This window comes from Saccopteryx leptura, chromosome 9, assembly GCF_036850995.1.
Source record: "Saccopteryx leptura isolate mSacLep1 chromosome 9, mSacLep1_pri_phased_curated, whole genome shotgun sequence".
Classification (NCBI taxonomy): Eukaryota; Metazoa; Chordata; class Mammalia; order Chiroptera; family Emballonuridae; genus Saccopteryx; species Saccopteryx leptura.
In genome coordinates this window covers 27,396,730-27,419,620 of record NC_089511.1, presented here as the reverse complement: position 1 = coordinate 27,419,620, position 22,891 = coordinate 27,396,730, and the positions used below count along the sequence as shown (strand labels likewise).

At 47.1% G+C, this 22,891-nt stretch overlaps 1 protein-coding gene across 1 annotated transcript in view; it reads right to left on the bottom strand.

Annotated features, from left to right (window-relative positions):
• Positions 1-14,627: 14,627 nt before the first annotated feature.
• Positions 14,628-22,891, bottom strand: part of VAT1L (vesicle amine transport 1 like) — a 158,964-nt gene continuing 150,700 nt past the window's right edge. Inside the window, exons 8-9 of the mRNA XM_066349153.1 lie at positions 20,669-20,752; positions 14,628-17,249 (exon numbers count right to left, since the gene is read on the bottom strand). Of these exons, the coding sequence (XP_066205250.1) occupies positions 17,151-17,249; positions 20,669-20,752 (183 nt within the window). The 3' untranslated portion in view covers positions 14,628-17,150. The remainder of the gene's footprint in view (positions 17,250-20,668; positions 20,753-22,891) is intronic.

Here is a 22,891-nt window from a genome sequence, read left to right as displayed (position 1 = left end):
GCTGGTGTGCATGAAAATGCAGATTCCTAGAAGGCACCGGAATTTTAAACCAGGAACCTCTTGAAGTGCTTTAGTCTGCAGTTGCATTGGCTTTAACGAGCTCCCTGTGATTCTCATGTACAATTGAAGCTTGGGAACCAGGCCCTTAGGCTTTCTTGGGAGCTTTTCTGGGACTCCATTGGATCTCTCAGAGGTCTAGTGATGCCTAGCTGCCTCCAGTTTCACACACACACACATTAGCATAGATACACACACACACACATACACACACACACACACACACACAGGTTGTGTTTATTTTTCTGATTACATGCACAATAATGCCAGGGCTCCTCAAATTTGTACACCAACTGCACAGATTGGCTGTGGACTGAGGCTATGAAGTCTCACAGACCCACTTACATTTGGCCACTTCATGCATGTTTAGTCATGTGTTCCTGAGGAGGAAGGTAAGTGACAGAACTCTCCCCCCCAGTACCTGCTCATGACCTCTGGGAGGGGCTTTCATACTTCATTCCCATAGAGGCTTTTATCAGAATTCTGGGCCCACATTCTGAGAGTCCTGATCTAGGATCATATAGTCCCACTCTTTTGCTTTTATAACCACTTTCAATTTTGTAGTATTTTTTTTAAATTGAGATATAATTCACATCTCATAAAATTCACCATTTTAAGGCACATAATTCAGCGGTTTTTAGTATACCCACAAGGCTATGCAACCATCATGATCAAATTCCGGAACATTTTCATCACCCAAAAGGAAACCCCACACACATGAAGCAGTTACTCCTCATTTCCTGCCTCCAGCCCATACCTGGATCTACTTTTTGTTTCTATAAATTTGTTTATTCTGGACATTTCCTATGAATGGAATTGTACAGTAGGTGGCCTTTTGTGTTTGGCTTCTTTCAATTAGCATACTGTTTTCAAGGTTTCTTAATTAGTGCAATTGGTCTTAGACTTCAGGAGGCTTCAGAATTCATTGGAGAGCTTATCAAAATGTAGTTTTCCTGACTCTCCCCCTAAAATTTCTGGTTCAGTTGGTCTGTGATGGGAACCAAGCATCCACCTGTTTGAAAAGTCCTCTGGGTGATTCCAGTTCAAGTGGCCTGGGGACCGCTCTTTGAGACACACCCCCCCCCCCCCTCGCCAGCCGTCCCACCCGCCAGACCCAGCGCTGCAGGGTCAGCCCGCAGGCACACCGCAGTTCCCTACGTATAATAATTACCTGTTGGATTCTGTGGCATCTTCCTGGAAATCAGATATCACCACCCCCTCGAAAAAGTTCTGAAATGACCAGAGGAGCACCGGGGCGTACCGACTTTGGTGAGAGATTCCAGAAGATCACACTAGGGTAGCTGAGCCCATACCGTAGTCGTTAAGCCACCTGTTTCCTGAGCCAGGGGTTACGGGTTTGGGTCCTAGTGAGCGTATGGTTTCCGGATGAGCAAATCAAAATGCAGGATGGACTGCCCAGATAAACAAGAAATAATGTTCTAGTGTAAGCGTGTCTCATGAAATATTTGGGACATACTTTACTAACAAGTTATTGCTTGTTGGAAATTCATATTTAACCGGGCACCCCGTAGTTACTCTGGCAACCCCTGGCTAGGCGCCTCTTTTGTCTTCCGTGGGGCAGCACAGCTTGGTGGCTGATGGTGGGTGAGCACACGCACTCTGGAAGCAGACGGCTTGGGTCTGAATCCTGGCACTGCACGGCTGGCTGTAAAACCAGGGTTTTACAATGGAAGAGTTATACTTCTTCCAGCCTCGGTCCCTTCATCTGTAGAACGAGAGCATATAGTGAAAGGACTCGATGGAATAATCTGGGCGAGGTGCATGACGGGGTCCTGCCATCAGTGAGGGTGATTGGGAGTTCCTACGCTCCCCACACACAGTTAAGCTTTTGAGGGACATGACTGTGTTGGTTTCGTTTCCAGCACTCTGTTGCCATTAAAATTTAGCCCTTTCAAAGTTAGGGGACCATGTTAAGGTTCTTTTGGGGGATTCTGGCTCAATCTGGGGAGTGCAGGTGCTTGGCAGCTAGAAATGGGCTGTAAAAGTGGCGGACCAATGATTTGTCTTCCCATCTGAGTTTCCTGGTGCGGAGAAAACAAAACTTCTGTCAGTGAGTCATTGTTGAAACGGGTGTTAGCCAGCATTTAAATAGAAATGGCTGGCTGCAGAAAATATAGTCATCACCCAGGAGCCAGATCTGTTTCAGAGCTGTTGTGAGCAAAGTGGGTTTTGTACAGAGGGAACCTGAGTGCTCAGTGATATGCACTGACCTGTCTTCTCAGCCAAGCGCTCACCACGAAGTCAGCCCCCGGCCTCCCACCACCCCTGGCTGCTAGCTGTTCCAGCTGTCAGAGCTTCTCCAAGGCATGTTTTTCCGAGGGCAGGTTTCCCTAAACATTGAGATTCATACCACTGGGGCACATACGTTGGGGAACACTGGGCCACGTGGCAAGAAAGCTGGTCCTGTTCCAGTTCTCTTTGAATCCTGATCATGGTGTCAAAGAGACAGTTTTAATTGGATGGTGGTATGTCTTTTAAAATCTTGCTAAAACTTGCTAATCTCTTTTTTTTATTAACAAGATAATAAACAAGAGGAACTTGCCCTCAAGGACTTTTGAAATTTGCACAATACTGCTCTTGTGTTATGGGTATTTTAGCTCTATTTTTTTTTTTTATATACATACTTCAAATATTTGACCATTGGGTCCCAATTAAAAACTTGCCACGTTTCTGAGATGCCCATGTTTTGGCATGTGTACTCTGTCTCTTACACTGCCCCTTAGCCTCATGCACAGTAATAACCTTTTGACAGGACACATGTCCTGACCTACCTTTGGGAAATAAAGGTGCTGTATATATACATGGATACAGCCAGGAAGATGAACTATTCTAGTAACAACACTACCAAGTTATTCAAGGCCCAGTTTGAAGTCCTTCTTTGTATCAGGTGGGGTTCTTTAGTTACATAAAATAGAAATCAGGTTGACTTACTTAGGCTCTGTGAATGAATTGCTCACATAATCCAAGCAAAACCTAAAGTCTCGGCTTGGGAAAAACCTGGAGACGGGCAGCTTTAGGAATTACGGTAGCAGGGAGTCCTGGGGAATCTTTTCAGGGCACCGCCTTCAGGACAAATGGGCTCCATTCATTTTTCTGTGTTTACATCTTCCTTCTTAAGCTTCGCGTTACTAAGAGACCATCCATGGTACCTTCCCTGGGTTATTTATTTATTTATTTATTTATTTATTGGCAGAGACAGAGAGCTGGACAGATAGGGATAGACAGGCAGGAAGGGAGATGAGAAGCATCAATTCTTCATTGCGGCACCTTAGTTGTTCATTGATTGCTTTCTCAAATGTGCTTTGACTGGGGAGCTACAGCAGAGCAAGTGACCCCTTACTCAAGCTAGCAACCTTGAGTTCAAGCCAATGACCTTGGGCTTCAAGCCAACCACCTTTGGGCTCAAGCCAGTGACCATGGGGTCATGTCTATGAGCCCATGCTCAAGCCAGCGACCCCCTCCCTCAAGCTGGTGAGCCCACGCTCAAGTCAGCGACCTTGGGGTTTTGAACCTGGGTCCTCTGCATCCCAGTCCGACGCTCTATCCACCGAGCCACCACCTGGTCAGGTGTTGCCCTGGCTTCTGAGTCCCATTTGGCAGAGGAGGATTGAGTGCTTTTATTCCCAGGATTCCCAACACAACATACAATGGATGGGGTCATTCCCCAAAGGAAAGTAAGAAGTCGTTGACACAATGCCTCATCATTACAAGTGCTTATTCTCCATATCAGGCATTTATTTAAACAGTTTAGATCTATTTCTTTAGTTAATGTACGCCACAACCTGATAACATTTTAATGTTATCGTCCCTCTTTACAGAAAAGGCAGCAAAAGCCCAGAGATTAAAGAACTTGTTCAAGGTAATGCAGCTGTTACTGTAAGAGTCAGGATTCAGATTCAGGCCGTCTGTCTTCAGAGTCCTGCTTCTGACCACAGAACTGTAAGTAGGGTAAAGTCAATTTTTGGTGGGCAAATCCTCCAGGGTCCAACCACATCCATTCCATAGAGACTGTCTTATCCTCTGTCCAAATGACACCTCTCCCAATTTTGTACCCTATGGGCATTGCACCTCTCCCTTTTAGGTTGCTAGTTTGTTGTTTTTTTTTTCTTTTTTCCTGGTGATTTGTGTCCCTGTCTCACTCTGTCTTCTAGACCAGTGATTTTCAACTGTTGTGCCACAAGAATTTTTAAAACATGCATTACCTGTTTAGTCAGAGACACTGACTTCTTTTTCTTTAGATTGTCAAATAAAAAAATAACAGTATTAAATACAACAATAGCTGCCTGGTTTGAATGAATCGAAATTATAATTTTTTTTTTGTCAGATTGGCAAAAAAAAAAAAAAAAAAAAAAAAAGATTTTTTTGGGCCTGCTGCAGAATTTTAGTAGTTGGTTTATGTGTGCTGTGCAACAAACAGGTTGGAAGTTGCTGTTCTAGACAGCAGGCTCGTGGCCAGCAGCGACTGGGCTGTATTTATCTCTGGCTCCTTTACAACACATGAAACAGGGCCAGCACATAGCCAAAGCCTAGGAAATATTTGTAGAATTGAATTTAATATTTTTGATAATATTTACTTTAGCACATAGAGAGAGAGAGAGATCCAGAGTAAGAATGGGAGTTTTGATATACTCTTCATTCATCCAGTTAATATGATATACTCTTCATTCATCCAGTTAATAATTAAATACTCTGTGCCAATTTTTTGTTTTTTTTTGTATTTTTCTGAAGCTGGAAACGGGGAGAGACAGTCAGACAGACTCCCGCATGCACCTGACCGGGATCCACTCTGCCCACCAGGGGGCGATGCTCTGCCCCTCCGGGGCGTCGCTCTGCCACGACCAGAGCCACTCTAGCGCCTGGGGCAGAGGCCAAGGAGCTATCCCCAGCGCCCGGGCCATCTTTGCTCCAATGGAGCTTTGGCTGCGGGAGGGGAAGAGAGAGACAGAGAGGAAGGGGGGGGTGGAGAAGCAAATGGGCGCTTCTCCTATGTGCCCTGGCCGGGAATCGAACCCGGGTGTCCTGCACGCCAGGCCGATGCTCTACCGCTGAGCCAACCGGCCAGGGCCTTACTCTGTGTCAATTTGATGGTGCACTGACTTCCTGCCTTGCTGGTCAATCAACTACAAAGAATCCTTAGGATATACAGACTTGTGCCCCTCAACAAGGACAATAATCAGACCAGCTCTTTTTTTTTTTTTTTTCATTTTTCCAAAGCTGGAAACGGGGAGGCAGTCAGACAGACTCCCGCATGCGCCCGTCCGGGATCCACCCAGCATGCCCACCAGGGGGCGATGCTCTGCCCCTCTGGGGCGTCACTCTGTTGCGTCCAGAGCCATTCTAGAGCCTGAGGCAGAGGCCACAGAGCCATCCCCAGCACCCGGGCCATCTTTGCTCCAATGGAGCCTTGGCTGCGGGAGGGGAAGAGAGAGACAGAGAGGAAGGAGAGGGGGAGGGGTGGAGAAGCAAATGGGCGCCTCTCCTGTGTGCCCTGGCCGGGAATCGAACCCGGGACTCCTGCACGCCAGGCCGATGCTCTACCGCTGAGTCAACCGGCCAGGGCCCAGACCAGCTCTTAACATCAACTGTCAACCCGAGCGTTAGCCTGGACACTGTAAATAGGCATTTATACTTGTTTTTGCAAAGGATAAAAAGATGAAATGCATAGTGAATGTGTGTGTTGATCTGATTCCCTGTTTCACAGCATAGCCCTTAACTCATCAGGGCTGCTGGGCCCCCTCCTGCTGGCCTTGGATAGAATTCTCCAGAGTCAGGAATACAGTAATAACCCCGTCTCACTCCCTGGGCATTCTTTGAAAATCTGAGAAAGGCTGGCCCCAGAAGTTATCTTAATTGACAGTAGCTTAGCTTTTGAACACCTTTTCCAACTTGTTAACTAGCATTGTTTATTTTCTCAAGTGACTTGGGAATTAAAAAGAGCTTAACTTGATTTCTGGGCCCAAATTCAGGAGGGTGAATGGCTATATGTAGTTTTTGGCATTTTATTTAACTTTTCTGAGACTCGTTTTGTCATCAGTAAAATTCAGGACACTTTATAGTGTTGTTATGAGTATTTGGCAAGTTAATACATAAAAAATGCTATTTTTCATTTGGGTTCCCCCAAAGTAGCCCCTAAGATAAGGACTTGGGTTCAGGTAGTTTATTTGGAAGGTGGTGTCAAGAAGCAGGAGTAGGGGAGAGAAGAGAAGAGATAAGGAAGGAAGACAGCCAGTAGACATGCTAATGAACATGTGACCATTGTGGATATTTTTGGCTTGATGCCATCAGGGGACCCTTGAGATGCTATGTGGAACATGGTTCAGAATTATGACACCAGAAGAAAGGGAGTCTGGGGTTTATCCACTGGTTCCCATCCTCCATGGTCAAGGCTGCCCCTGGAAGTATTAACCTTCACTCCACCCTAGTAATTCTGGGTTAATTTTGTGCATTTGTGCCCCATGGTCCTGGAGTAAGCCTGCAGGCACAGAAGAAGAAAGACAAGTACAGGTGCTTGAGGTGGGGAGCTGGCAGCATGCCAGGAACTGTCTACAGCTGCAGGTGATCTCGGTGTACCAAGACAGCATGTGCTGGGGCATCAATGGTGACTGCTATGTGGGCATGAAACAGTCTCTGGTGCACTATTAGTACTCCATGTCCATAGCTACAGTGAACACACTGTTAACTGTCCATCATCCCCTCCTACGGGGATCTACCCCTCTCACTGGATGCCGTTCTCTAGGGTTTTCAATCAGGGTGCCCCTCCTACCATGACCAGTCGCAGGGGTGGTCCCATGACCCAGGCTAGCCAATCAGAATAGCCATCCCTCTGCCTCAGTGATTGGTTTAGGATGGACATGTGACCCAAGATGGGCTGATGAGAGACCAGAACTGGTGGAGAACAAGTTCTCTTTCCTTTGGGAGTGGAGGGTAAAGGGATCAGGAGTGTGGGGTGGTAGTGGGAGTGAGCACCTTGCCAGGGGGATGTTAATTTGGAACCTTGAGCCCTGTCTCTCCCAGCTACTGGGAAGAAACCTTTCTGCCAGGTGGAGTCCTGGGTTCTAAGTAGAATTCCTCCTCCTAGCTGGGTAGACATGGGCAGGCCACCTCACTTCTCTGAAATTAGTGTCCTTGTCTGTAAGTGGGGATGGTGTCTAATGTCCAGGGTATGGTTTTGGTCCAGTGAGGGTAGTTTAAAGTTTCTGGCAAACAGCACATCCTGAGCAAGTGTAGCTTTGTACTCATCGTTTGCCTTGATTTGAGTTCCCTCTATAGAAATCTCTGAACTCGAAGCTGGGACAGTTTTCTGATAATGGTTCTGATCTTTATGAGTGTGAGTGTTTATGAGTCTGTCACATGGGTTTCATGGTCTGATTGTAACCACAGAACCAGCTCCAACTGGCCCATCCTGTTTCCAGCAAGACCTGGAACTAAAGTTTAACCCTTTGAGTTTAAACTTATGAGTTACGCTTTATGAACCCTTAACTGCTGCCCCAGTGGAACCAAAGGACCAGGACGTAACCAGAACCTGAACACCAACACCCTTTCAGAGGTGAAGGGACCAATATCCAGGAAGACCTGAGGCTGAAACCCCTTAAATCTTGCCCCGAACCCTGAATTGGGGATGTTGCCTCCTGTCTCCTTGCTGGTGGACCTCACAGTACAAGCTTTTTTCTTTTCAGAAAGCTGGTGCCATAGTATTGAATTCTAGGCACATCAGGCAGCAAGCCCTTGCTTGGGAACACTGTTAGTTTTGACTCTCAGCTCTGATGGGTGGTGATTTATTTCCTGGGGGCCTCCCATGGACAAGCCTGCCCACTCCCCAGGAAAGGACTGTACCAGAAACCCCTCTTTGTTTTCCACTCCTGGAAGGGAGAGGTGCCCCTTTCCTCCCACTCATGCCAGTTAGTTGCCACCTTAACTGATGAGCAAATAGACTATGGATGGGTCCTGGGGGACTGTTATTCCAGTATGGCCCAGCTATCTGTCCTGCCTCTGAAACTGGGCCACGTAGGATGGTGAAGTTCATTTTGGGAAGATTTCCTATAGTCCTTCTCCAGTAGTTCCTTGATAAATCTCTTTGCTTTTCATACAAAATCCAGAACCCTTGAAGGGACATTTTAGATTTCTACAATCCAGTCTTTTTAATATTTTGTTTCTTCTCTTGATACATGCAATAGCTACATGGACCATTCTATTAACCTACCCTGTCCTTCCTCACTGATGAGCCTAAAGATAGTTCCTTCTCCTAGACAGCTCTCTTGACCTGGTCCTGATGGACAGTTTTCATCAGTTTACACCAGGGGTTTTCAACCTTTTTACTCTTGGGGACCGGTGAAAATAGGAGAATTCTTTCAGGGACCAGGCAGAAATCACCCTGAGCATAAGCGAATTTGATTAACATCATTGAGTCTATAATCTTCACACAATATCAGGGTGGTTAACTCTTTTGTGAACTAGCATGAAATTTCTGGCAGACTTTGTCTGGGGACTGGCAATTGAAAAAACACCGAATTACACCATTCTTTACCATTCTACCCAAATACGCTCTCAGTTCCAAGTCAGGATGTACAAACAAATCGCCATTTGTGCAAGAGATAAAGTTTATTGTTATCAAGTCATTAAACAGTAAGGTCCTGGATGGCCAAGTCTATGTATTTCTTATTTTTCCTACTATAAGACATTAAAAATACTGTATAGGAAATATTCTAGGTATTTAATCTCTGTTTGTTGAATGAAAGACAGAAACCACAACTTGTTTTGAAAGCATTCACTGTCTGGCTTCTAAACTGGAAATTGTGGATCATGGTTTCAGTTTGGTTACATATACACTGTTACATTTGATCTTTATAACAATTCTAGGAAATAGACAATGTGATCATCCACATTTTAGTAAAGGAAAGCTCAAATGCTGAGCAATTTGCCCAAATTTGATCCTTGATTTGCAAGATTCCAAGGCTTACTACTCTCTTCACCATAAACACATGTGCGGGTGCATGTGCATGTGGCTGACGTGGCTGGGTCACTCCTTTGTGCGGGTGTTTGGGTGCCAATCTGAAGAACTGACAGGATGCTTTTCCCAGCATTTTTGTTTTGCTGGTAAAGGAGCTCTGCCCAGTCTGCTGATGCCAGAACTCAGACACACTCACGTCTTAGGCAGTCCAGGCGGCTCTAAGAAAGCATCATCAACTCAGTGGCTTATCAGAAGTTTCTTTTCTTTTTTCTTTTCTTGTGTGACAGAGACAGAGAAAGAGACAGAATGACAGAGCGAGAGATAGACAGGAAGGAAGGGAGAGAGATGAGAAGCATCAATTCTTTGTTGCAGCTCCTTAGTCTCCTTAGTTGTTCATCGATTGTGTTCTCCTCTGTGCCTTGACCAGAGGTTGGGGTTGGGGGCTGGGGGTGGGCTAAAGCAGAGTGAGTGACCCCTTGCTCAAGCCAGCGACCTTGGGCTTCAAGCCAGCGAACTTGGGCTCAAGCCAGCTACCATGGGGTCATGTCTATGATCCCACGCTCAAGCCAGTGACCCCGTGATCCAGTTGGTGAGCCCCCACTCAAGCGGATGAGCCCGTGCTCAAGCTGCTGACCTCAGGGTTTCAAACCTGGGTCCTCCGCATCCCAGTCCATCACTCTATCCACTGCGTCACCGCCTGATCAGGCAGAAGTTTAATTCTTATAGTCTGGAGGCTGGAAGTCCCAGATTGGGGTGCCAGCTTGGTCTAACTCTCTGGAGGGCCCACCTTCTTCTGGGCTGCAGACTGTGGACCTCTCATTGTGTCCTCACACAAGGGAGAAAGAGAGGAAGCAAACTCTCTCAGGACTCTGATAGGGGCACTAATCCCATTCATGAGGGCCCTACCTGCATGACCTCATCTCATCCTGATTACCAAAGGCCCACTTCCTAATACTATCTTCTGGTGAGTGGTAGGATTTTATCATATGAACTGGGCAGGTGGGGGGGCAGGGGACACAAACACTCAGTCCATAACAGCCTTTTATTTTCTCCTACAAGCAAATCTAGACGCAGAATACAGAGACCTATACATTCCCTGTTGTTATAAAAAGGAGGAAAGCTACTGAACATTTCCCAGTTATCTCGTTCTTTCATCACTGGCACAGGGCGGTGGGGTGGGGTAGGGAAAAGAAGCCGATATTTATTGCATGCTTACTATATAACAGGGACTAGCTGTGTGCTTGAAGTATGTTTGCTCATTAGCAACACCCATCATCTTAAAAGACTATTCAAGCATCACTTTCACCCTGTACAATGTCCTCGCCATCCCTTCCATGGTGGAATTGACCCCTCATTACTTTCACCCTGTACAATGTCCTCGTCATCCCTTCCATGGTGGAACTGACCCCTCATCACTTTCACCCTGTACAATGTCCTCGTCATCCCTTCCATGGTGGAACTGACCCCTCATCACTTTCACCCTGTACAATGTCCTCGCCATCCCTCCATGGTGGAACTGACCCCTCATTACTTTCACCCTGTACAATGTCCTCGTCATCCCTTCCATGGTGGAACTGACCCCTCATCACTTTCACCCTGTACAATGTCCTCGCCATCCCCTCCATGGTGGAACTGACCCCTCATCACTTTCACCCTGTACAATGTCCTCGTCATCCCTTCCATGGTGGAACTGACCCCTCATCACTTTCGCCCTGTGCAGTGTCTCCGCCATCCCTCCATGGTGGAACTGACCCCTCATCACTTTCGCCCTGTGCAGTGTCTCCGCCATCCCCTCCATGGTGGAACTGACCCCTCATCACTTTCGCCCTGTACAATGTCCTCGTCATCCCTTTCATGGTGGAACTGACCCCTCATCACTTTCGCCCTGTACAATGTCCTCGCCATCCCTCCATGGTGGAACTGACCCCTCATCACTTTCGCCCTGTACAATGTCCTCGCTATCCCTTTCATGGTGGAATTGACCCCTCATCACTTTCGCCCTGTACAATGTCCTCACCATCCCCTCCATGGTGGAACTGACCCCTCATCACTTTCGCCCTGTACAATGTCTCCGCCATCCCTTCCACGGTGGAATTGACCCCTCATTACTTTCGCCCTGTACAATGTCCTCGCTATCCCTTTCATGGTGGAATTGACCCCTCATCACTTTCGCCCTGTACAATGTCCTCACCATCCCCTCCATGGTGGAACTGACCCCTCATCACTTTCGCCCTGTGCAATGTCCTCGCCATCCCTTCCATGGTGGAACTGACCCCTACCCCTTGTGCTGCCCTCTGCCCTCTAACGTCACCTCATGAGACTCAGTGTTACAGATCTTGGTGTCCATTTCTCTCTTTCCTTTTATCCTATCTATATACAGAATGGAAGCACCAGTCAGAAGTGCTATGGGGCATTTGAAAGTGTCTAGTTCTAACTGAGATGTGAACCCAACATACCAGATTTCGAAGTCTTAATATGAAAAACCGAATGTTAAATAGCTCATTAATAACCTCTATGTTAACTATACGTTGAAATGATAACATTCTGAATATATTGGATTAAGTAAAATATTACAATTAAATTTTCTTGTTTCTCTTAACTTTTTTAATGTGACGACAAGAAAATTTAACTTCGTATGTGGCTCACATACAGGGTGGAGCAAAAGTAGCTTTACAGTTGTGACTACGTAAAACACAGAGTTTATTCTTGTGTTACTATTTATTATTGTGTTATTTTCCATATGAACAACTACAAAGCTACTTTACCCCACCCTGTATATTTTTATTGGATTACATAGTTCTAGCCCAGTGTTTTTAAACCGCTGGTCCGTGGACAGGTGCCCATCTGCCAGAAATCTCATGCCGGTCCACGAAAGAATGGACCACCCTGATGTTGTATGTAGATTAGAGACCCAATGATCTTAGTCGAATTCACTTTTGCTCAGGTTGATTTCTACCTTAGCGGTCCCCAAAAATAATTCTGTTTTTACTGGTCCCCAACCAAGTGTGAAAAGGTTGAAAACCACTGTTCTAGACTGTAAATTCATTGAGGAAAGGTCTGTATCTTATTTTTTTCTATTTCTAGAATCCAGAACAGGGTCTTGCACACAGTAATTGTTATTAAAATTGTGTTGCACAAACATGTGGTTTTACTTAACAGAGAACTCCAGGTTTTCTTGCCCCAGGTGAAGAAGACCTGACATTTATCAAGAAGGTCCCAGTGAAGTCAGTCATCATGGTGTGATGGAGGGCGTTTTGTCTGTCCCTCCTGAGCAGAAACGGTACTAAGTCAAGGGACAACGAAAGAAAAGCAGGAAAGAAGGGGTGGTGTGAGCTAATGGGGTAGCTGGAGTGGGGCGTGGTCAGTACGACTGGATGTAGTTTGTGGGAAGCCGTGAACACTTCCCTCCGTAATTGCACAGAAAAGGGTGCAGGAGCTGTGGGCACTTGTGCCACATCTTTTCACTGCTCCCGTACACATCAGCGGCTCCTTGTCACCGTCTGAGGGCACTGTCCGGCCACGGCAATGTGCTCAGCTCACACAAGGGGAAGGTCAAGAGTGTCAGGGAAGGAATATGCTTGTTGGGAGTAGCCCTCAACCAACGATGCATGGAAATTGGTGGATAAATATGACAACTTCCTTACCTCTCAAACGGGACCCTGTGGGGCATGTCTGTGGTCTCCCACAGTGGTAACCGGCTCATCGACACACCCTGAAGTGCCTTCTTCCCTTTCCTGTTTCACGTGCCTCCTCCCCTGTCTGTGTTCCTCAGGATCAGCTCCCAACACCGATGACATTCAAATCCTTGTTTCAGCATCTGATTCTGGAGGACCCAGACTAGGGCAAGGTGCTTGATAGCCAACTCCAGACCACCTTCAGGCTCCTGTTAAATCCCTCTTTCCCTTAAACCCTGCATATACTCTTAGTAATTGCCTGCACACCCCAAGCTTCCCCATCACACCATTGTACATCCTCCTTCCTTTCCATAGCAATCCAAGATTATCATGCTGGCATTCAGAGGTCTCCAAGCCCGGTACGAACTTCCCAGCATGCATGTCTTCTCTTCCACTCCATTCCTGCTCGTGTGTCTCTCAGCTGTACTGCTCTGCTCTCCGTTCCTCCGATACTCCCTTCCAAAGTTCTCAGCTCTGCTTTTACACAAGTGTTTCGCTGTGCCCTAAATGGCTTTTGAAAGGTTCACCTCCATTACCGCCCTATCCTGATCCACACTGCTGAAAAGAATCTTGGTTCCGACGGCTAGACCTCTTGCCCATTCTCAGAGGAATAAGTGAAGATTGGATTTTAGTTTAGATTCCAGTTTTTGTTGCTGGCCCGTGTTTACATGCTGGCACCACATTAGCTACATGCGACCATGAGATTTACAGGGAGTACATGAGCTTTAAATGACGAACGAGAACATCCTCTGTGCAGAGACTTTGTACGAATTTCAGTGACAATATGACTGTACCAGGAGCCTGCGCTGACAGACACCACGTGCTCGGGCGGCTCAGGCTGAACGCAGTCACTACAGCATGTGACGAGCACGTTCTGGTTGGCTTTGATTTCTGTTTGCCTGTCGCAGGGTTCCTATTTATCTGGGACACTTGGATGAAAACTGTCCTTTTAAAGTTAGGCTATGGGAAAAGGGACAATCTTTCCAAAACCAAGTGTACATGTGGCATTGTATTGACATGGGACGAGCTCTATTTTCTTCTTTCTTTTTTGCTTTCTGCCGAGAATTACGGTAAACACGGTAAAGCCTCTCTAATCATGAATTCCTCTTTAGTGAAATTTTAGCCTTTGAAGATTAACTTTTGTGTATCTCTTTGATAGCCTTGAGGAGATCAGATCATGAAAATAAAAATGGTCGAGATGTGTGTTTTAAAATCAGCACTCTACCAAACACTTGGAGGGAGGGCCAGGGGGAAGAAAAAGCGCTTCTTGATATGCATATTATTTGCTACAAACCAAAACAAATTGACAGACATATCCTTGAAATCAGAGGAAATAGAATCCCTGAAGAGTTTCTAATGACCAAGGGATGGTAATTTGAAATAAATCATAGTCTCACCTTATCTAAGACAAGAGAGCACGCTGGGGCAGTTAAGAGCATGAATCCCCGCTTGTTTCAAGAACCCTGGCTCCTTCACTTACTAGCTGTGTGATCGGAAGCAAGGGCAAAACCTCCCTTAGGCTTGTCACCTCTAAAGTGGGTGGAACAATAAAGCCTACCTCTCAGGACTGTTGGGAAGGTAAGCAAGTCAACACACACGTATATAGCTGTTTCAACAGCATGTAGTAGGTGCCTTATGAATTGCAATTATTGTTTTTACTATTATTACTATATGCTAATCTTTAGTACTTTTATTTAGTGGTTTTATTTTCTCTCTTGAGGAAACCTGAACGTTGAATGTCTTTTTAAAGGCTTGTCTCATCTCTACCCCACATTTTCTACTTAGTCTTTCGTTCCTCCTTTGGAGATTCTTCTATCACATGTTTTTTTGTTCCCCCTTTTCCAGTTATTCGTTCCTTACATTTCAGTGGAGATGGGGGTTTGCTTTTCCAGCAACTATTTATGTGGAGGAACTGACGCCAAGCGAGGTTATGCTATGCCGAATACTTTATTTATATTTTTTGTGTAAACATAATTTGCTTTGTAGGCACAATATAACAAAAGCTCTAAAGCCACAAATACATTAGACAATGTTTCAGTTCACTCCAATCAAGCTTAAATGACAGAGAAGCCTTCACAGTTCCTTTAAGGCAAACTGAGCCGTTCTTTACACTTCCTTCAGAAAAACGGCCACCTAACCAGAAAGAAGGTGCTTTGGGCGAGAGTACGTTACACCGCTCATTTTGAGCCTTTTTTTTTTCTTTTTATTCTGTTCTTTGTGACATAGATTGATCATATTGGTCAAACTCCAGTTTTCTCTTCTCAGCCTGTATTCTGAGGAGATGGAAGGGTTTTCTTTAACCCACGGCCATTATTTGTGAGTACTGTATTCCTCTGGCTAGTCGGAAGAACAGATCAGGGGAGGAATGACTGTCGCTGTCTCCTCTGGCCCTAACAAAGCCCAGCTGGATTCCGAATAGAGCTCCCACTCACCTGGCAGCGGAGAGCCCTGACACACAGCCAGTGGCTCTGCTCCTCCAGCCTTTGGACATGTCATTTCTGTCTAGTTCACCAGGAATGTCACTTGGGTAGCTGGATGGAAGTGGCAGAAATGGTCTTCTAAGACCCCCCCTGGTCAGCTTTGTTATGGGAGAAACCTGACCAATAGTACAGCCTTTGGCAAGGGTGTAGGGAGAAAACCTCAACACTCTCTCTGTGGCACAGGACCGAAGGGGTGGTGAGGCCTGGGGGAGGGAGGGAGGGAGGGAAGGGGATGCAGGCGTCCTCGCTGACACCCTCATCTCTCCACACAGCACATCGGGCGGCAACACCCTTACTCGTCTTCCTATCTTACGTGTACATTCACAGTCAGACTCTCCCTTCAGGTCAATATTTGGCATAAATAAGTCATCATCACAAGCTTGGGGGGGGGGGAGGAGAAAAAGAACATGATTAATGGGTGACATTGGTTACAAAAGGACTTTGGAAATAAAACTGGTAATTGCTGGAAGGCATTCATTCCCATCACTGGGAAGAGTTGGGTCTACCCTGAGGCTCATTGGTGGAGAGATCGGACAGTGGGCGGACCCTCCAGCATCCCCCGGAGTGTAAAGGGATTGGGGTGCTACCTCTGTGGGTTTCTGCGTCTCCACCTGTGTTTAGGCGGGATGGGATCAACCCTTCAGGACAAAAGGAGTCAGAGGGGGAATGAGGAGCCCCCTGGTGGAGACATGGAGCCTCTTTCTCTTCCTGTAGGGGGGTGAGGGGGGGATTGTACACCTCAGCCACGCCAAGTGGGTGGAAAAAGGCAGGGCTCTTAGAAGTTTAGGAGCTGGAAACGGATCAAGGGTGTGTAATCAGGTAATTAGGACCCCAGTTCCCTCAATGCAGGGGCCTTGCCGAGTGTCTGCACCATAATTTTATAGTTTGGAAGAGAGGAACTGTGCGTTTGGCATCTGATACTGAATGTCAAAACCTTTGTACCCCTAGAATTTGTTACATGTTGGAGCATGCTTTGGCAAGTTAAGGGATGCTCACTGATTTTTCTTTTTCCAAATATGGCCTACCAGGGAGTCCCTGGGCTGGGGGGCGGGGGTCCAGCCTGAAGGTGGCTGCTCAATACTAGGAAATGACTGTAGCAAAACTGGCAATGCCTTTGGCAAGTGGGCAAACACAGGCGAGTCTAAGGGTTTCCGAATGCGACTCACGCTTGGTGAGCTCTCCTAAAGTTACAATGGATGGTGGGGGAGGAGAGGGTTTTGCTCATGAGATGTGGTTTCAGAGGAGAAATCTCTGTGGTGGGTCCTCACACCCATGCTGTTGACCCATCTTCTACCCTGAAAACTTCGCATCTGTTTCCCTGTGTTTAAGGATGAGACCCAGCGAAGGAAACAGGCCTCAGAGGGTGAGAAGGCAGTGGTTCCACCTCCTGACTGTGCAACGAATCAATGAATGTAAGGATGCTGCCTCTTTAAGGGGGGAGAGGGAAAGTACTGTTTGGAGAGATCTTAAATTTAGGGGCTCATGACATCACCTGGCCTTCCCTCTTTCTGCCAGCCCAACTGGCGCATGCTCTCATTGGAGGCGTCCGTGGCTGGCAGCGAAAGGTGTCGTTGGCCTGAAGAATGCTAGGATCTGGGTAGTGCTCCGTGATCACACCTTCCAATCCCAACTCGTCTTTGCCCACCTCTGGTCTCTTAGGCATTGGGCCCGTGGGCTTGTATCCATTAGCAAGGCTGTTCTAGAACTGTCGAGAAGGACCCAACGATGGAAGGTTTTGAAACAGGGGAGAGGGGAGAGTGTCCTACACAGGGGGAGGACATAATACTGCATGGAATGGGATTGGCACTTAATTTCAGAAAACAACAGTGATCAAAAGCTTTTTTAGCTCAGCTGACTGCAGACAAACACGACACACGGGACTACAGCGTTTGTTCACTGGGGCACAGGAGAGCTTCCGCAGCCGGCTCCTCTTCTTCCAGACCGCCCTCCGTTCTTCCGGCGGCTCCTGGGCTACTGGATGAAGGGCATCCGCTCCTTGTTCTCGCCGTCACCCTCGTGGTCCTCCTCCTCCTCCCCCGCCTCGCTGGTCTCCGTGCTGTCATTGGCCATCTGCAATTCAACAGCAGACTCGTGAGAGGGCTCTGCAGCCTAACCCCACCTCCTCTGGGCGTGGGCTCTGCAGCCCAACCCCACCTCCTCTGGGCGTGGGCTCTGCAGCCCAACCCCACCTCCTCTGGGCGTGGGCTCTGCAGCCCAACCCCACCTCCTCTGGGCGTGGGCTCTGCAGCCCAACCCCACCTCCTCTGGGCGTGGGCTCTGCAGCCCAACCCCACCTCCTCTGGGCGTGGGCTCTGCAGCCCAACCCCACCTCCTCTGGGCGTGGGCTCTGCAGCCCAACCCCACCTCCTCTGGGCGAGGGCTCTGCAGCCCAACCCCACCTCCTCTGGGCGAGGGCTCTGCAGCCCAACCCCACCTCCTCTGGGCGAGGGCTCTGCAGCCCAACCCCACCTCCTCTGGGCGTGGGCTCTGCAGCCCAACCCCACCTCCTCTGGGCGAGGGCTCTGCAGCCCAACCCCACCTCCTCTGGGCGTGGGCTCTGCAGCCCAACCCCACCTCCTCTGGGCGTGGGCTCTGCAGCCCAACCCCAGCTCCTCTGGGCGAGGGCTCTGCAGCCCAACCCCAGCTCCTCTGGGCGAGGGCTCTGCAGCCCAACCCCACCTCCTCTGGGCGTGGGCTCTGCAGCCCAACCCCACCTCCTCTGGGCGTGGGCTCTGCAGCCCAACCCCACCTCCTCTGGGCGTGGGCTCTGCAGCCCAACCCCACCTCCTCTGGGCGTGGGCTCTGCAGCCCAACCCCACCTCCTCTGGGCGTGGGCTCTGCAGCCCAACCCCACCTCCTCTGGGCGTCTGATGAAGCCACTTGGGAGGACTTCTTTCAGGGTCCAGACCCAGGGGTTGCTGCTTCCCCAGCAGGGCAGTGTGGTGTTAGCACCTTATGCTGGACACTCCAAGAAGCAGGCTCTGAGGTAAGGATTTGAGTGCAAGCATTTGGAATTTGGGAGATGAGTCCCTTGAGCCTCGTCTTCCATCCTGGTGGGCTGTGGCCTCCACCCACCCCAGAATGCTCCAAATATGGGTCTGAGTTGGCCCATTCTCCATCATCTCTTGGTGTCCTTAAGCCCCAGGGTAAAAGTCCTCTGAGGTTCAGGAACAAGGCCAATGATAAATGCCAAGGCAGGTTTTCAGTTCTCACCTTGGAAGGGGTGCTTTTCAGCTTTTGCTCTGGTAAGAACCACGCCCCTCCACTGCCTCTGGGTCAAACAGGCCTTCCCACCATCCCTAGAGGCAGGACCTCTTGTGGTGGAGACAGGTAGGAAGCCAGTGAGAGCTGTTTGCCTTGAAAGCAGCAGCAGTCCAGGATGTCTCTAGACCTGTCTGCCTTACACTAACGTGATTCAAACAGACTTGGTCACATGTTTAAAGAACTCAAGACAGGTGCACAGAAGCAGGATCACAGCTGCCTTGTCCTCCTTAACCTGGCCCACTCCTCCGCCTTAAAGCATTTGTGGGCCAGGTCCTTTAATAAACTATACCCAGGTTGTTATCAGTCACTTACACGCTGTAAAATGTCCCCTCATTTAACTGTCCTTCACTGAGTGAAATGGCCATCAGACCTAAACTACATTATGGTTGTAAAAACCCAGTAAACACTTTTAAAAATACACGCTCTGGACTAAAACATGCAAGACACTTGAGATCTTCCTCTTTTCTAAATGATTAAGGCAGCCTCAGAATTAAGCCTTTGAGTAGTATGAACGTTCATGTACGTCCTCGTGCCTCCTGACCATCCAGAGTACGATCGACTTATTTTAAAAATGTGTAAGGCAACATTAAGAAAAGGCAAATGTATGTTCTTCTTGTTTCCATAAATTGGTTATCAAACAAACATGATTTTAAGTTAATAAAACTGGAACTGGAACTAATTTCATTTTTTTGAAAAAAAAATCACAAAGTCCTGGGGGTCAGTGAGCATAAAAAAAACTCACTACTCAAAGGGTTAAACATGTGAGAAAACAAAAAACCTCCTGAGTATTTTTTTTTTGTCAAAACTTTCCTAGAATTTAGTGTGTATGAGACAGTGTTTTATGCCTATCATTCTAATTGAGAATTTATCAATCTCCGATTTACAGACAGGGGGCTGAAGGCAGAGAGGCAAAATGAGTGCCCAGGTCACACCCAGGAGCTGAGCTGCACTTTGAATCATGCAGTCGGGTGGTGCTTCTGTGTTGTTGATCACCATACTATAGAGCAAGGGTCCCCAAACTTTTTATACAGGGGGCCAGTTCACTGTCCCTCAGACCGTTGGAGGGCCGGACTATAAAAAAAGCTATGAACAAATCCCTATGCATACTGCACATATCTTATTTTAGTATATGTGCTGCCGAAGCGAGCTCAGAACATATCTTATTTTAAAGTAAAAAAAACCAAAACGGGAACAAATACACTATTTAAAATAAAGAACAAGTAAATTTAAATCAACAAACTGACCAGTATTTCAATGGGAACTATGCTCCTCTCACTGACCACCAATGAAAGAGGTGCCCCTTCTGGAAGTGCAGCGGGGGCTGGATAAATGGCCTCAGGGGGCCGCATGCGGCCCTCGGGCCGTAGTTTGGGGACCCCTGCTATAGAGGCCCCCCCCAGGTGGCCATTGCAAGAGTGTCTGGGATGTGAGTTGGACTTGCTGCACTCCTGGTGAGATCCACGGATAGAAGGGTTTTATCCGGCTTTAAAAACCCCACAAAATCAATGGAATCATCAGGAGGCATGTCAGAGGCACTTGACACGAATCTGAATCTGTTGACTACGTGAATGTGAATTTGTGAAGACTTTTTTTTTTTTTAACCAGGAATTCCTCCTATTCGTTGCAGCCAATAGATCAGGGGTCAGGAATCTATGGCTCGCGAGCCAGATGTGGCTCTTTTGATGGCTGCATCTGGCTCGCAGACACATCTTTAATAAAAAAATAATAACATTAAAAATATAAAATATTCTCATGTATTACGATCCATTCATTTCCTACCGCTCATGTTCATGGTTGCGGGTGGCTGGAGCCAATCACAGCTGTGCTCCGGGACAACATCAAATTTTTATTGGATAATGCCTAACGTACACGGGCCATTGTATGGCTCTCAAGGAATTACATTTTAAAATATGTGGCGTTCATGGCTCTCTCAGCTAAAAAGGTTCCCGACCCCTGCAATAGATATCATTTGTCATAGATAGTTCGATTGTTTCTATCCTTTTCCAGACTGCCCTCAGATTGATCTTGAAATGCTCTCACTGAAGAATTTTCCCTTTTTTCCCAGACTTTATCTCAGTTGGTGACATCCCTTATTTGGGGAGTCTTTTGATTATTGCTGGTCGTCTCCACCAGCCCGTGAGCTGCCTGTATTTCCCTCTGCCCCTCCTGTGCCTGCAGCTGATCAGACCCTCTTGTGTTGTTGGATCCCTCTGCTCTTGACTCACCAGTGGAGTCGGGGTTTTCTCTACATCCAGAATTAACTTGCCGATGTTCCCTCGGTCGTGGATCCGCTGCATGGCCTCCTTCACCTGATAGGGAGAAAAAAAGGAAGCGCGGACTGGATGAGATGTCTCCTGAGTGCCAAGGGCCTGGAAAAGCCAAGCCGCAGGATACCCACCAGGGGGCGCTGTGGTTCAAGTTTAGTGGTAAAACCTGAGATGATTTTAGACATTGGGTGCAAATAAATTCTGGTTGTGTCACTCACACATTCTGATCTGTACAAGCAACTTGGTCTCTTGAGTCTGAAAAATGAGGATGATAACTCCTGAAATAAGTAAACGCAAATTTCTTTTAAAAAGTGGGCCCTGGGAGGAGCGACGTGGGGGAGGAGGGGACTGGAGAGTTCCCAGGCTTACGTGCTGCGGTGGGGCGGGACACATCAGCCAGAGTCAGTTCTGACCAATCAAATTAGTTCCTGAGGGTCAATTGTGTCTTGCTTATGTTTTACCACTTTGACTTGCAGTTTGGTTCAAATGACTCATTTCCCGGGCTGCATTCAAGAAAATTCTTATGGTTACTGGTATTCGGTAAAAATTTTGTGTTCGACTAAGTAGAAGTTCCCAAAGAGCTAGTATTCTCCGCAGAAAAGAGGACCTACTGTTTTTTGTTTGTTGTAATGATGGGGGCCAACAGACATCTGGGTTGACATAATCCGATGGGTGCTTTGAGCATTTCATTGTTGCTCTGTAAAAAATGAACTGTAGGGGGTGCTGTGAAGTTGAAATGAAATAAGAAAAGGGCAAAGGAGAGCCCAGTGCTTGGCATGGGTGCGTCCTTCACGACTCTTAGTGATTTTTTTTTTTTTTTTTTTGTATTTTTCTGAAGCTGGAAACGGGGAGAGACAGTCAGACAGACTCCCACATGCGCCTGACCGGGATCCACCCGGCACGCCCACCAGGGGCGAAGCTCTGCCCACCAGGGGGCGATGCTCTGCCCCTCTGGGGCATCGCTCTGCCGCAACCAGAGCCACTCTAGTGCCTGGGGCAGAGGCCAAGGAGCCATCCCCAGCGCCCGGGCCATCTTTGCTCCAATGGAGCCTTGGCTGCGGGAGGGGAAGAGAGAGACAGAGAGGAAGGGGGGGGGTGGAGAAGCAAATGGGCGCTTCTCGTATGTGCCCTGGCCAGGAATCGAACCCGGGTCCCCCACACGCCAGGCCGACGCTCTACCGCTGAGCCAACCAGCCAGGGCCAAGTGATTTCTAAACGGAAATTCAACATCTCCCAATTAAAAAAATATTTTTTTCAATAGAATTAGCTTAAATATTTTCCCTATAGTCTCAGATTTTAAAATATTTCTGTTTATTCTTTCAGCCCACAATACTCATTAAATGTTGCTTAGAGGCAAGATGCCATGCTTAAAGAAAAAAGGAAAAACCAAGCGATGCTATCTGCCTCTGAGGAATCCAATCTGGGGCTGATAGAGCAGCAGTGTTTGCTTATATGAAAGCCAGAGCCGTTTTCTCATTTGGGTAAAAACTTGACAGAGCCATGAACATGTGTGTATTCTAATTGCTTTTCCTGGGATTTTTATCCTAAAGACATAATTCAAATTATGGGGAGAAAAAACTCACCACACAAAAGATACTGAACCATAGCATTGCTTTTAATGGCAAAACATTAAAGCAACTTCTATGTCACAGAAAAAGGGAATGGTTAAGTAAACCCTGACTTTTACATTTATCTACTGAATGGAAATGTTACACAGCTGTTAAAGTGCTAATTATGCAGAATTTACTGCAGGAGCAAATGCCTCTATAATATTGCTAAATGAGAAAATCAAGATGCATATTTTTATTTACATCCTCATAAAAATACGGACATCCTAAAATAACTAGATATATGCTAAAACATCATGTAGGGGAAATGTGTGCCTTTAAAATTTTTTTAATTGATTGATTTTAGTGAGAGAGGAAGGGGGAGAGAGAGAGAGAGAGAGAGAGGAACATCAATCTGTTCCTGTATGTGCTCTGACTAGGGATTGAACCGGCAACCTCGGCCCTTCAGGACAATACTCTAACCAACAGAGCTATCCCACCAGGGCTATGTGTGCCTTTTAACTCAAGTGTCCAAACATTATTATTTGGTAATAAGTTATCAAATATGCATTTAGTATAAATTAAATGCATCTCTGAATGTGATATTTGAATAATCTAGCATTGGTTAGAATAA